General features: G+C 40.1%; 1 protein-coding gene across 2 annotated transcripts in view; it reads left to right on the top strand.

The window, feature by feature from the left end:
- The window catches only part of LOC118787848 (protein kinase C-binding protein NELL1-like), a 192006-nt gene that overhangs the window by 61627 nt on the left and 115190 nt on the right, over positions 1-15189 (top strand). For both annotated transcript variants that reach the window (XM_036543569.1, XM_036543567.1), the window contains exon 5: positions 13615-13711. In XM_036543569.1, the coding sequence (XP_036399462.1) occupies positions 13615-13711 (97 nt within the window). The remainder of the gene's footprint in view (positions 1-13614; positions 13712-15189) is intronic.

Raw genomic sequence — 15189 nt, 5'->3', positions numbered from 1 at the left:
GGAATGATTTCATTTCGAATGAAAAAAATGTGTGCATGTAAACGTAGCTAGTGTGAAACTACATCATTGTTTAACAATTCAGGCTAAAACATTCTGCCTCACTGGAACCATTGGTTTCAGTGGTCATGGACAAAAACCTCATTTGTGTAAAGCTGCCTGCACTAGTGAGAGGTGGCTGGCAATTGACCAGCTGGGACTCAACATTGACATTTATATAGCTATTCAATTATTCATTTCTTTATTCGGTCAATTGATTGCTGAATTTAGGACTCTTTTGCCATCCAGAAAAATGCACCACCAGGCACTGTGACACAGTGCATTCTCTGCCCGCTGTGTGGTGAAAGCCATGTATGTAGATACAGGCACCTCACAACAGCACAACCGTGAGCCTTCACAGAGAAGCTTTCAGTTGTGTGGACATCTCTACAATGAGCAATGGCTGCATCAGTGCAATCAAAGATAAAATGGATGGATTTGGGATTAGCAGAACCTTGGACCTTACCAGATCAATGCAGTCTGTGAAAGCTGTTAAGCAGAAATGGACCCAAGCACATGCCAAGTGGGTCAATTCATAGAACAGTGATGACTAAAATGCTACACCTAAACCCAAATGAGCTACACCAAATGAAATTTGAGTGGTACAGAGGTAATATGGGGCTAAATGGGGTGCTAAATCTGAGTTATTTCCTATTGTAAAAGAGAGGGCTTTGAGGAAGATTGCATAGACCCACACTATTAATTAATCACAGCACATGGATGGTTAAGAGGGCAGTTACACTACATCATAAGCTGTACAAGCTGAGATCACATTATGCACACATACATTCTGAACATTTCCACAATCTCCGTTTCAGCTTGATTTTGGTGGTATTTGTGTTTCTTTCTAAAAAAAAAAAAAGCTACTGGGGATACTGACTCAACCTATGCTGATTTATCTGGTAAAATCATCACTGGCCTCGGTGGGCACTGATAAATTTGCATGACAATCAACTAATGTACAACAATCAGCAGTCTAAAAGGTAACAGCTATGATAACAGCGACTCCTTGAAGAGCAGAGGAGATAGTAAGTAATTATGCAGAGTGTCTGATTCAGGCACAACACATGCAGATTTGCCTCTGAGCAGGTGTCTGATATATCAGCGCTTCTGACGGTCCATCGCACATTGTGCCTTGACAGATAAAGCACCATGTAAGCAATGAAATAACAACAAATTATTTCTGGCCCTTTGGGTCTTGGATCAATGGGAGGACTCGCAGCAGAACACAAATAAAAAAGGGATGAATAATAGCATCTGTCCACATGCACAAAGCGCCAGCATGCTCTCTGCTGATAATGACCTTCTTTCATTATACAGCCTAATGAAGGAGAAGTTTAAATGTCAATAAATGTTAAAGAGAAAACCCACCGGTTCTCTTTTTGCAGAATGGACATAGGTCAGCACACAGACCTTCTCCACTCTCATCAGACCAAATTATTGACGATGAGCTACAGTACAAAAATTATTTTAAAGGACTTTTAAGATATTTCAGTTAATTTGTGCTAAAGTTGATTATGAAAGGTCTGTCAATCAGCACCTTTTTTTGAATGGGTTCCTTATAGGCATGCTTATTCAGGGCAGTTCATGTTTTATGCCTTGAAAGTATGTAATCCATGAATGCCTCTGGGTCTTTACTGGAGCAACTCATATAAAATATCTTGCTTGAGGCACAACAATTCAGAATCACCAGACCAAATTTCATGTTTTCTTATTTGATTAATGAAGTTATTTGTTTGTGTAGCAGCCCTCTAGCCATTCCTAAGTGTTGGTCAACACCGTTAGCCAGTTAATCAGAGACTTCTTGTCTGTCTGTTCCTATAGTTCTATAGATACACTAATTTGACAATATATTTTTGGAAGGTGAGAGTGAGAATCTTTGAAAGTCCACCAGGATTTGGAGCACTGTTTCTTACATGCTGTCAGAGCTCACACAGGCATGAGAGTCTCCCAGCACTCCCCACAGCAGGTGTCCACCTCACATACCTAGACGCTGGTGTCCCATGTGACCAGGGCAAACCAGGGGAAGAGAAATGAGGCCCAGGGGGAGCCATGGCGAGGTACTAAATCTGTCCTGCCTCAACTGTGTATCTGCAGGCATGAACAGCGCTGAACATATGTAGGTGTGGACATTAAGTGCTCATTTTTGCCTCTCTCAGATGTATTTTTGTAGGACAGTTTCCTCAGTGGCACACAGGTTTAGCTATGGGGATTCAGAGTCCTTGAATGATGGTAAACACTTCCATTAACTTTCACTCGAGTCTTGCTCTTAGAGGCATTGCAGGCCCCTGCATGTGTTGAACAGGTTTTTTGATTGAAAATGCAAATGCAGATGCCAGAGAGATGGGGGCAGCTGATAGTCACAGGAATTTGAGGATTTCTGATTGCAAAGACAGAGGGTGAAAAACAAAGGGAAGCGATTGCCATCTGTTTGCCAGATTCAAGCCCTCTCGTCTCCAATTAGGCTTTCATCTCCTGTGTGCTTTTCAGTTCTTTGTGTACTTTCTTTACATGAAATAAATCTTACAAGTTGTATTCAGAGGTGAAAAAGGAAAAAAAAAACATTTCATACCATACCACTTTATCATTTAATTGGATTTCAGAAGAAGATTGGCAGTTACCCTTCAGGGATAAAGTGTTTGTGGAAACATTGTAACAGCATTTATTTAAGCAAAGGCTTTTGATAACTATGATAAAGAGATACTTTGAAACAGAATAGTGAGAGATTTTCAGAATGCTTTTCCTTGCATGAAAAAAACGCGCATTGGTTGTCACATGTTAGATGGGACCTAGACAGCAACAACTTCACCCGTCTCTATTGTATCAGATTGACGCTTTTATCCTGTGGGAGAGTTTTGGTAAAGTTTGAGGGTTTATTATTACACTCTTCACAATTCAATTCAGATGGAAACATGAGCTTTTTACTCAATTACTCAACACACTTGGTAATGGGAATAACTGTAATAAATGGCCAGATTCATGCTCTGAAACTGAGGTTTTCTTCATGGAATATGTTCTTATTTATTGAGACTCTTCTAAATAAGAGTATACTATATAAAGCTTTTAATGCTTCTTTTGACCCTATGGATTACACACTACAGTCACACATATACACTCTAGTAGCATGCTATGTCTCCATCAAGTGTAAATTCTTCTTTAGCACTTACATTGTTTTTTGGCACTGTGAGACGTGTTTCTGTAGCGACACAACAGGACACATTGATTGTTCAAACTGTTATTCAGGTTTTATATGCAGTGGTTGTTTAAAGTGTATGAGGTAAGGATCTCAAAAGAGAGAAACAGTTGTTTTTTGTTGTTTTTCCAGTTGACCAGCTGTGGAGGATAGGGTTATTCCTGGTGGGGAGGCCTAGAGGGGCACAGGGTCAGGGCACAGAAATATTTCATGCTTCAGGGCTTGTTTGGTGTGGGTAAAAAAATAAAGAAAAAACAATTTGTGAGATTTTTGTGCCAATAATCTATTGATATTGGGTTTTCATGATATTTTCCTTCCACCAACTGGTGGTAGAAAAGAAAATTAGTCTCTTAACTCTCAGCTCATTATCAGATAATTAATTTGGCTGGCATTGTATATTTTTTCCCTTCTTGATAGGTCCTGTCTTATAATGATATCTTTGTTCTAAACTAGTGTTGTACTGTTGTCATAAAAATATCTATCTTTTTTTAGATAACAATAAAATGGAAACTGAATTTTGGATGTCCTGAAATACTGACAAGTTGCTCTCTGGCTACCAGTAAATCAACAGATCTAGCAGCTTGTTTAATGTGCAACTAGGTACTTATAATCTTAACTACCTAGCTATCAAACATTATTTCACCATGCTAAGTACATGTATTAAATGAAACATTTAATTCGGCTTAATGTAATGTAATTCTTGCCAATTCACTATAAAGTACCATTTATTCACTATGAATGGTTCATTGAATGTAACCATTAGTTTCCTCATTGCCCATTCTGCACATAATCGTTGTATTCAAACACATTACAAGACCATTCTTATAAAACTTAAGTTCTGCTTCCTTAAGGCCTTCACGCTTTCCTACCTTTTCTGTATGCAGTGGAACGCATACTGCCACTCTTGTTCTTTTCCTGTCATCAGTCTGCACAGAAAGTACCATGTAATAATAAGGCCTGGCCTGTGATGATTACCGCAGCATGTTTATGCTGCATTTAGACCTTTTTCCCCACAGACATTAAGGAAAGTCATATGATCATATGTAAGGCCACTCAGCTCTGCAGGTAGGCCCTCTCACATTCTGGGATGTTCTGGTAAACTGTAGCTCACTGCACATAAATTTATTAGGCGCTGTTATTTTTCCACAAACATGGGGTGTAGCTTTTAGCTTGCCAAACTATTTCACTGTCTTTGTTTCATACAAGCAGAACTACTTAATCTTGAATATTGCAGAGCCAGAAAACCCTGCTGTTGCCAGACAATGAGTTTGATTTCCCCTGTTGGGTCAACAGAATTACTAAGTTATGAAAAGCTTTGGAGGATAACAAAAGCCTGCAGAATTTAGAGAGATTGTAATGTAATACATCTAATTAAACTTGGTGCTCTGCTCACGTAGCACTGACATATCAAAATAAACCATATTTACCTTAGATATAAAGAGTGTTAAATGGTTTACAGTAATTTAAATTGCTACCATTATAGCAATAGCAATTAGTTAGCAGTTAATAGCAATTAAATCATCATGAAGCAATCTTAAGTTGAAAAATTTCAACTCACAATAACAACAATACATTTCACTTTACAGTGCTTTTCATTGCAAGTGAATTGGAAGGAGCCAAAGGCATGAAACGTTGGAGCAAAAACCATGATCACCCATTATACTTAGGTGTTCTTGGCACACAAAGTAATCTCGAGTTTCATGATTAAAGTTTGTGTGGGGTGAAGTAAGACAGTCATATAACTACACAGTAACTCTCCTGTAACAATTTTGGAGCTGTAGATAGGATAATTACATGGAACACCAATGACATTGAGATTGGACAAATAAAAATATGTAGAACTGAGAGGCTATTTTAACACAGCAGAAGCTCTGTCTGCTCAGGGGAACCCAGATGAACAGGAACAAAGGAAGAGATGAAGGATTTAGCGAGACTGAGAGAACCCTTAAAGGATGCGTTTACACACACTTTAAATGCTCCATTTAAACCCGCGGCTGTTTCTGCAGTGTGGATCTACACGCACGCACGCACACACACACCCACACACACACACACACACACACACACACACACAGACACGCACACACACACACACACACACACACACACACACATACATACACACACATGCACACACGCACACACATACACACAGTTTTTGCTGCTGAAGTAAGTGCTACTTATTGTACTAGACTCCAGCCAGGTGTGCCCACTGCTCATGGGGTTAACAGAAGGGCAATGTTTATTTTAGTTAATGTTATCAGTATATGTATGGACATATGCATATATTTAATGTTTTTGACCAGGTTAATTAGGAGACCTAGCTACAAGTGTGCAAAAGCCATGTAACCACGCTTGTTTAGATGTTGCTATATCACTGTGACTAGTGTGATTATGCAGTAATAACATCAGAACTTAAGTTTTGGTTGCTTTAGAAACATGAGCCTGACAAAACAAACTTTTTGTGCATGCTTCAAGGTGGTACTGAAGTCAAGCAGTTATAGTAAGTTGTAGCACAGCAGTTGTAGCAACTCCTGTGTCTGTGTGGATGAAGGCATATTAAGTACTAAAAGCTATAAAAGGGTGGGTTCTTAAGTGTTTAATTGTGTACATAAAGCCTAGGTGTGCAAGAGTGCTTGTGTAACATGCAGTGGTGAACTCTTGTTAGGATGTGATGGCTACATACCAAAAGTGAGATTTCCCAGGGAGCAAAAGGCAGACTACCCTCAAACGGGTCTTTATTAATGCTGAGTGCACAGTTCACAGCCTGTTTAGAAAGCTAACAAGTAATAAACAGCACTGGACAGCCTTTCAGCACTCCTGGCCAGCAGGAAAGACATGCTTATGGGCTCTTTCACATTAAAATCTTTTTTCTGGTACAGTGGCCTAGATCAGTTCCAGAGATGATAAACTGGTAGTTTGCTTTCAGAGCAGGAAATATAAATGGGGCAATAAATCGGTTATAGGCCGTGTGATATGTGATTCCATTTCTGGATTTCTGAAGGGCATCCTGCAGTTATACACCTAGGCCTTAATTTCTTGACTTTTGCCTGAGGTTGCTCACTGACCCTTCCAAAAACTCTGTCATTTGACCTTTGATAAACTGTTATCTCCCCAAATGGCTAAAATGCTTTAGATTTCTCCATTAGTCCATTTTGCTCCTCCTCTCTTTTTTTTTCCACACAAATCAGCAAGTCTTCCTCCTGGACCCATATGAATAGAAGTATGAGCCAGGTTATCCCCTGCTGAGGGGATATCTATTGTGAAAAGTTCACTTGTCTGAATGTGGAACTACAGGATTACTGGACAGTCATTCAAAACAAATATCATTTCATCTAAAAGTTAGCCCAAATAAACAAAAATGCTATCTCTGATTCAGCTGAAAAATGAACTTACCAAAAATGAAAACTAATCAACACTAATTCTCTGTCTCTGCTTTTCCATGTATAACAAACTGCACAACAGATGATGTACTTATTGCTCATCGCTAATTGTGACAGCCCCAACATCCTTTGCCCATCCAGTATGAAATTACTTGGGCAAGCTTGTGGATTCTGAACCATTGTGGCCAGGCACTCCCAAGATTTGCTGTGCTGTGATATTATTCTGCTTTCACATATGTGAGATAGAGAGTAAATTAAGCTGTCAATCGCTCTCCATTGTAATTAAAAATGGCTGTATGAATGCAATCTCAGGCTTTCTGAAGTCTGACAACAGGAACATCTGAGGCCCTCTGAATTTGGCATAGGTACTATAGGTATTGCTCCAGCATTTAAAAGTGCACTTTAATCTTTCTTTTGCATTAAAATACTTTCTGTTCTGTCTCATTTGGTGAAAAATAGAGTGAAGATTTAATTTTTGATAGAAATATGTATGCTATTTCGTCAAAAGAGCATTGATAATTAGTATATTATAGGGATGTAACGATACCAAAAACTCATGGTACGATAATAACATGATAAAAAGCCCACGATAAAATATTTATTGCGATATTTAAAAACATGAAAAATGATGACTTGAAAAAATGTCCTTTATTAAATAATAAATCAGCATTTCTTATTCATATAAAATTTGTTTTTCCTTTTAACTTAAAGTGGCTCTGCTTTCCTTCTTTAATAAAATAAAATAAAAGTAGCCAGCCATGACCTAAGCATGTGCAAAAATTGGCATGAATTGTCTTTGGCAATGAATGATTGAACTATGTATGCACAATTCAGTGGTGGCTCCTGCCAAATCTCTCAGGGGGGACAATTGTTGCGATGATGGCTAAGGTGACCCATTCAATGGGTAGGGCTGCAACAATAACCGCATCACCGCCATACTGCAGTATTAGGAGGTGTTGAGCCCGTCACTGACATTACCGTCATAACAGCTTTTTTTTTTTTTTTTTACTGTATCTGAGAGTGCTGCCATCCTCATCTAACTTTTGGCTTGGTCTGTGGCCTTGTGTACATGTATCCGGATATTTTTGAAAACTCACTTTTTTCAGTTTTGAAAACGATCTCCACATGAGAATGAAAAAACAATTCTAAAACACCCTGTCACTGCCCGATCCGTGCCCGCTGCCTGATCCGTTCTGCACATGCGCAAAAGTCAGCACATGCACAGAATTTAACCTCTTTTACAACACTGCCCGATCCGTTCCACGCATGCGGGATTTCTTATGTCGCTTTAATTCTCAGCAGGAGTTGGTAGTGGTTGGTATAGGTGGTCAAATTAGCTGTATAAAGCAGGTAGCCTAAACGGCAGTGTGTGATGTGACATGGACAAACAAAAAACGATCCTTTCAGTGGCCTTGTGTCATCATATTCCTTTTATTTCTGTATTGATCACGACGTAATTTTAATAAGACATCTTTTTACAATCAATGTTAATAAAACAAGAGCAGTCGTGCAACCTATCTGTGCTTTTATCTTGGCTGATATCGGCCACTTCACAAAAAAGAAAGATGAGTGGTAATGCTTAGAGGATGCGAAGCAGTTTCAGATCGTCAGTAACAAGCATTAAATATCTTTAAACAGACTCTCGCTGTGAACTGCCAGTTGTTTCCGGTTATGTAAACTTGCTGGCGGCTGTTAAGTGCTTCAACACCCTAAAATGTTCACACATGCGTGGTACAAATCGAGCAGGAATAAATTGTGTTTCTGAGTGCTCAAGCATGCGCATGTGCAGAACGGATCGGGCAGCGGGCACGGATGAGGTAATGACACACCCAGACCTCTGCACTGAGCATACACATAACATTTAGCAAGCGCATCATGTCATTGTAACCTGTCAACAAATAATGTTATGGAGGAAAACATTCAATGTATGATAACCCCTGTCTATACCCATGTTTATTAATTATAATGCGTAACAATACTCACGTAAACTGCTTTTAAATGTGTGTAATAACTGGTTCTTTAGTTTTAAGTTAATCAACCAAATATTCAGCATTTTATATGGTGTTTGAAATGCATGCCATGAATAAACTAGTACAGTTAGCCTAGGCGGATGGATGGATTTTTGTCTTTTGAAAGCGATAAAACAGTAGAAACGATGTTTGTGCACCAAATGACTGTATCACTGTTTAGGTTAGGCATATTTGTTGTTTAATACAGATATTTTCTGCTTCTCTTACACGGCTACATTTGAAATTGCCAGCAGCTGCTGAGCATAAGGAGTTTAAGGAATTAAAAACTGTGAGTAATTTATATAGCCTATTTTAAAATAGACCTAGTGCCCCCAGTTCTGGTAAATTAAATCCCTTGCTGGTTATTGCGAATGAGGCAGGAACAAGTCTGCGATGGTTAGCTATTTGGTGTAGCAGTTTATTAGTCAAAATAAGGGGTGGCCTAGTTTTTTTTTTTTTTTTTTTTGATAAAAGTCAAGCCTAAATCAGCGTATTTACAATAACACAAAAATACTTGTAGCCTTTAAAAAAACAAGAAACAACAAAGCCAATAAACAGTTTTTCCTGTCTTTGTTGGTTCTTTTTTCAATGCTTTTAGGCCTATAGTGGTAGCGATAGTAGCGATAGTTGTAGCGATAGTACCACTGTATCGCATATTAAAGGACAAGTACCGTCAAATGAATGAATAATTAAACACAGGGGGGTTTGGTTGCAGTAATACCGTGGTAAATAAATTTCTATACCACTACAACCCTATCAATGTGTAAATTAACAGCAAGATAACTTGACATTGCACTGCATTTCACATTGCAAACAAAGCGTTAGCTACTTCGAAGCCTGCTAGCCACGTTTTCCGATATTCATACCAGTATAACTGTAATAAGTAAACATGGACAGACACATATATTTAAAAATGCAAATTTAATGATCTCTAATCTCAACAATCAGTCTGTTTCAACATTTCAATATCAATATCATGCCAACACTATTTGAGTTTACATTTAAATCTAAACTTAATAAAAATTCCAATGTTTTGTGCATTTTAATTTATTTTGGTTTTCTATTAATCTCATAGGGTCAACAATCAATTATTTACCATTTTTTTGTATTATACACAGCATTAAGTTAAAGCAGAGTTAAAGCTATTAAAGTTCCAAATTCAGTGGACAATTAATCTGTTGTAACATCTCAATAGCAGTCACACCAACACTACCAAAATTTATGAAGAATCATTTTTAAGTTTACAGTTAAAGCATAAAATTCCACTCTGTTTTTATGCATTGTAAAAACCAATATCAGTGGGACGCTTGGCATTGTATTGAGTCCACAAGTCCACACTGCAGTCAGGAGTGTAACTTGAGACAGCAACTCTGATTGAGTCTTCAAGGTGTGCATCAGTTAAGCAAGTTCTGTGTTTGTTCTTAATGAAATTCATATCAGAGAAGGCTGATTCACAATGATAGTTAAACCAAAAAGACAGGCAACTTTTAAAGGCAACTGCTGTGTGCACACCTTTGTACTTTTCTGGGTCCACAAGGCACCAAAAGTTTGAGGACCCCTGGTGGGCTTTGAGGTGAATGTCATTTTGCAATGTGAGAATTTCATCTCTACCTCACTAGTATCCAAGTTAAATGCTTCACTTAGTTGCTCAGAAATGCATGTCATGTCCACTTGCATGAAAGGATTTTAAATGAATGGTACACATGGCTCCAGCTTATCAAAGTCATGGAATCTGTCTTTAAACTCTTGCCCAAGTCTAGTTATAAGTTGAGAGTACTTTTCTGCAGCCCTGTCCAAGGCCCCAGATGCAGAAGCATTGTCATTTAGCACTGACTGCACAGAAGGAAAGTGCAGGAATTTCTTCCTCTGTAAATGCACAGAGAAATGTTCAGCTTGCCTCTGAATGCGTTTACAGCACTGATCATGTCAGAGACATTCTTACCTTTGCCTTGCAGTTCACAGTTCAAATGGTTCAGTTTCCCTGTGATGTCCGTTAGAAAGGCAAGGTCCAGCATCCGCTCAGTGTCTTGAAGCAAAGCGGTGTCCTCCCCTCTCGACTCCATGAACTCCTTTATTTCACCCAAAAGTGATAAAAATGCTGTAAAACCCTTCCCCTGCTGAGCCATTGAATTTCAGTGTGCAGCAAGAGGTCAATGTATTCAGCTGACAGCTCCTCTAAAAGAACCTTGAATGCCCTATGTTGTGTCGCTTTGGAGTGGATGCTGTTTATGATCTTCACGACTGGAGTCATGGTGTGATCAAAGCCCATTACTTTGGCATATATTGCCTGCTGATGAATGATACAATGGTAATGCAGAAAAGTTGGAAAATCAGGTTCACGTTTGCAGCGCGCAATGAAACCTGAGTGATGGCTGGTCATCATGGGGGCTCCGTCTGTCATTACCAACACCAACTTTTCCAAGGGGACATTTTTTCCATGAAATACCCCTTCATCGCATTGTAGATGTCAGCTGCCTTTATTGTTGTCTTCAGGGTCAGTAATGTCAGGAGTTCCTCTCTTATGGCTCAGCTGCGCTGTGCTGCTGTTGTCCACAGACTCATTGCACTGGATGCTGAACCACAAGTATGTGCTCAGGTCTCGGTTGAGCTGTTCAGTCAAGTTCTTGGACATCACTGACACTCTTCTGGCAATAGTGTTTGCACTCAACTGGACGTATGAGAGAACAGAGATTATATGTTTGCCATTTTTCTTGTTTTTGAACAAGGCGTTTGCTACTACAGCCATTGCCCCTTTCACAACCTTGCCATCCGAAAATGGTTTTTTTGTTTATCGCCAGGTAATGCGCAGCCCTAAATGAAGCTTCAGTTGCAGCTTGTGACTGCTTCAAGGGCTTTTTGAAAAACGATTGCTGTTTGCCCAAAGCTGCCTTCAGCTCAGGGGCCTTTTCTCCTCTTAATGTGCTGCCTGGTGGGTAGCTGGCATTGAAAGTCTCGTGGCATGTTATGAAATGCCTCTCCACATTGTGTCCCTTAGCCATAGCTACAGCAGCCCCACAAATGAGACATCCACTTTTATCTTTTACATTTGTGAAGAACTCTTCTTTCCACTCCTCATGGAAGTGGTATATCTTCTTTTTCTTCTTTTCTGCCATAATTCACCAATTGTTATTATTAGACTACAGTTCATCAATCATTATTGTGTTATAGTTAGGCTAACTTCCACAGAATGAATGGGAAGGGGATTCGGGGCGACGGAGGCTAAACTTTGACGAGGCAACGATTTGTAAATTATTACAAATATTAAATTAATGTTTCAAATGTTATATAATATCTTAAAGTGGTTCTGTTCTACATTTAAACAAGTATTTAAAAAAAAAAAACATTAAAATGTAGGATGTTTTTAGAACGTGCTCTGCAGGTGAATCATTGGCTATTTTTAGAACGTGCACTGCGGGTGACTCATAGGCTCCCCGAGGGCTACCTGGTGCCCGCGGGCACCGTGTTGGCGAGGCCTGGTTTAAAGGATATATAATTTTGGTTGCTTATTTATTGGTTAATACAAGTAAGTGTATGTTTTCCATAGTAAGGTTTTACTTTTTGCATGTACACATTTTATATGCTAGTTCACTATTTATGTTTTTGTGTCCCCCCTGTTGTTTTGTTGTGTTTTCATTTTTGATGTTGGTTGACTGCATTTTATATTTTTTTGCATGTTCCAGTCAGAGTCTGTGTTTTCTTTTGTTTTTTAATGTCTTAATTTGGTTTTCTGCTTTTTTGTGCTTGTGTTGCACAGTTTAGAGCCACTGTGTAACAGCATCCCAGCGTCCCTTTGCGCAGTATGCAAAGATTTTGGTCACATTGTGCTCTGTGGGCCATGCATGGTTGTCTGTTTTAAAAAGTGACATGGTTCTATATGCCATTTGACCAGATTGCCAAGGGTTGAAACCACTGAAGAATTATTGAAACTGACTCACACTTGCCCCATTACTCCAATCATGAATTAGCAGTGTTTCATGGCTTATCTGCCATGTCGTTTTCTCTCTAGTCTTTCTGGGGCCTTTTGCTGCACTTCTGTGCCTAACAAGATAGTTTTCAGTCTTCACTTGAGTCACTCTCAAAGTGCATTGTTGATTTTCTTCATTCGTAAAACATTCATCCGACAGAAATTAATGCTGAAAAGCAAAGTCCCAGTGCAGCTATTGAGCAAAATAAGGAGAGAAATAAGAAATTAGCTTATCAGCTTCCATTGTGCTACAGTCTTTACCTTGTGAGCCATCAGCATAATTGACTCTGGGGAATAAGTGACATTCATGTCTTCTTTCACTGACAAAGTATAATGCCATTATTATTATTGTCCTTGTTCATTTTCTGGGCCCATGTGAAAAATGCAGCGCTTAAGAGAAAAGACTCGAGGAACCCATTTCTATTTTATTCTAAATTTCCAAAATGAGCTTGTGATGGTCTCAGCCCTGGCTTGGAACACTCGTGTGTCACTGCTGCTAAATTACCAGCCTAATTGGCATCTCATTTCCCAGTCTCTGGGTGCAGTGGTGGCTGCGCTGAGGTGTTCTGAGGATTGGAATTCACAATGCCTGGTGCTGTTAGGCCTGGCTCCTGGTAAGAGCTGGGCTCTCTGGGTGATCTACACACCTGAGTGGGCTTGTTTTTCTTCAATCATAGCCACAATTAGTTCACTGTGCAACTCTGAATTCTGACTAACTGAATATCTGACTTCAGATCCTATAACAGAGGAAAATAAAAGGTACTGTTACAGCATTCACCCTCATCATCTTGGTGAAGACAGGAACTGCTGTAGCTACTACAGATGCAAAGTTTAAAGACAGAAATGTGCTGTCTGTGTGCTGGAAATAAGAGCAGTCAGGTGGTCAACAGGCTCCTAGGCAATCAAACACATCTCCCTCCCTTAGCTTTACTCTGTATTTGCAGCTGCTTTAGCATTTTTCCTCCCAGGTTTTGGCAGTCGTCCATTCTATGTCTCGCCCATTGATGGGACTTGTTGTGTTGTTGGCAGGATTTACGAGCGTGTGATAGATCCCCCACAGACAGACCTGACCCTGGGCAGTGGAGTGTGGCTGGGACAGCACAGCCACAAACATGGCCTCTTCAAGGTAAGACAACTTCCCCATAACTCCTGGGGCTCAAGATGAAGGATTCTTGTGCCCTGGTCAAAATTGCTTATTCTAAAATACTGAGATCCAGACCATGTCTAGATATATTCAACTTTTTCATTTGGATATTGCTAAGCGATCACACCATGGTACATAGCAGATATGATGTTAGCATTTCATTAATAACCACCAATAGTCATAGGCAATTGTCAGAACTCAGGCAGCGACTCAAGTGCAGACAGAGGAGATGGATGCAAACAGGTTTATTGATCCAAATGGGAAATCCAGAAATCGAAGTCAGGGCAGGCAGAGTCAAAAACCAAGCAGACATGGCGACCAAAACCACAGGGCAAGAATGAGGAATGAAGTCAGGAAACACAGGCAAAGAAACAGAACCGGCAGGTAAACACGAAGAAACAAATGACGAGTAGCGACACAGCGAACTGAGATGAACTGGCAACGAGACACGACACGAGCAGGACTAAATAGGGCAAGGCTGATGAGGAGACGGGATGCAGGGGCGCAGGCAGGCAGGTGCAAACAGTCAGGTAATCTGGTGGGCGGTGACAGGGTGGAGAGCAGGGCAGGGCTGAAACACAGGGAAAAACAAAAGCACATGGACAGGGAAAAGAAAATAACCGGCTAAGACGCCGCAGTCCTGACAGGCAATGACCATTTTAAATTATTCAAGACTTTTTTCCCTTAATTTTTTTTCGCCATTTTTCCATTTTCTCCCCAATTTGGAATGGCCACTTCCCAGAATTTTTGGAATGCCCAATTTGTCATCGATGTTCGGTCCCATTGTACAACCCCCACTGTCAATCAGGGAGAGCGTGGACAAGCACATGCCCTCTTCCTCCAAGACACGTGATGTCAGCTGCTGCTTCTTTTCGCACTGCGGTCCACAAGCTAAGCTAGCACAGAGATGAGTCAGAGGGAGACATTTCATATGCAGCTTTGGCATGTGGACCACAAACGCCTGATCGACCAGCAGGGGTCGCTGTCGCTAATGGGACCGAAGCCCCTGCCGACGTACCCACCCCTATCCCCGGCAGAACGAAGCCAATGTGTTCCGCCTGTGAGCTCCCGTCCACTATCGGCTAGTGACATGGCCAGGATCGAGTGCTTTTACCGACTGAGCCACTCGGGAGCCCCCTTTTTTCCCTTAATTAGTGGTGTTAATTGCAGATGTGTTATTAAAAGAAAACATGGAGATGTGAACATGATGTTAATACTACAGTTATGTAGTAGATCATGCATGAATCCATTATGCATAAATTATAATTATCAGGCATGCTTGCATATTGTAATGTTTACATATTCAAAAACACATTTGTGGTTGGAATGTGAAGCACAGCCATCAGACTTACCCTTTTCCTCTCAGGAAAAGAGTCAGAGGTGCTGATACTTTAACATGTATTGCAGTGTGAATGGTGAAATCCACCTTTTTTTACTACCGTCCCGTGTAAGAAGGAGTG

Source organism: Megalops cyprinoides, chromosome 13 (assembly GCF_013368585.1).
Source record: "Megalops cyprinoides isolate fMegCyp1 chromosome 13, fMegCyp1.pri, whole genome shotgun sequence".
NCBI classification, from domain to species: Eukaryota; Metazoa; Chordata; class Actinopteri; order Elopiformes; family Megalopidae; genus Megalops; species Megalops cyprinoides.
Note: the sequence above shows the minus strand (reverse complement) of the source record. Positions and strands in the feature narration are given on the sequence as shown.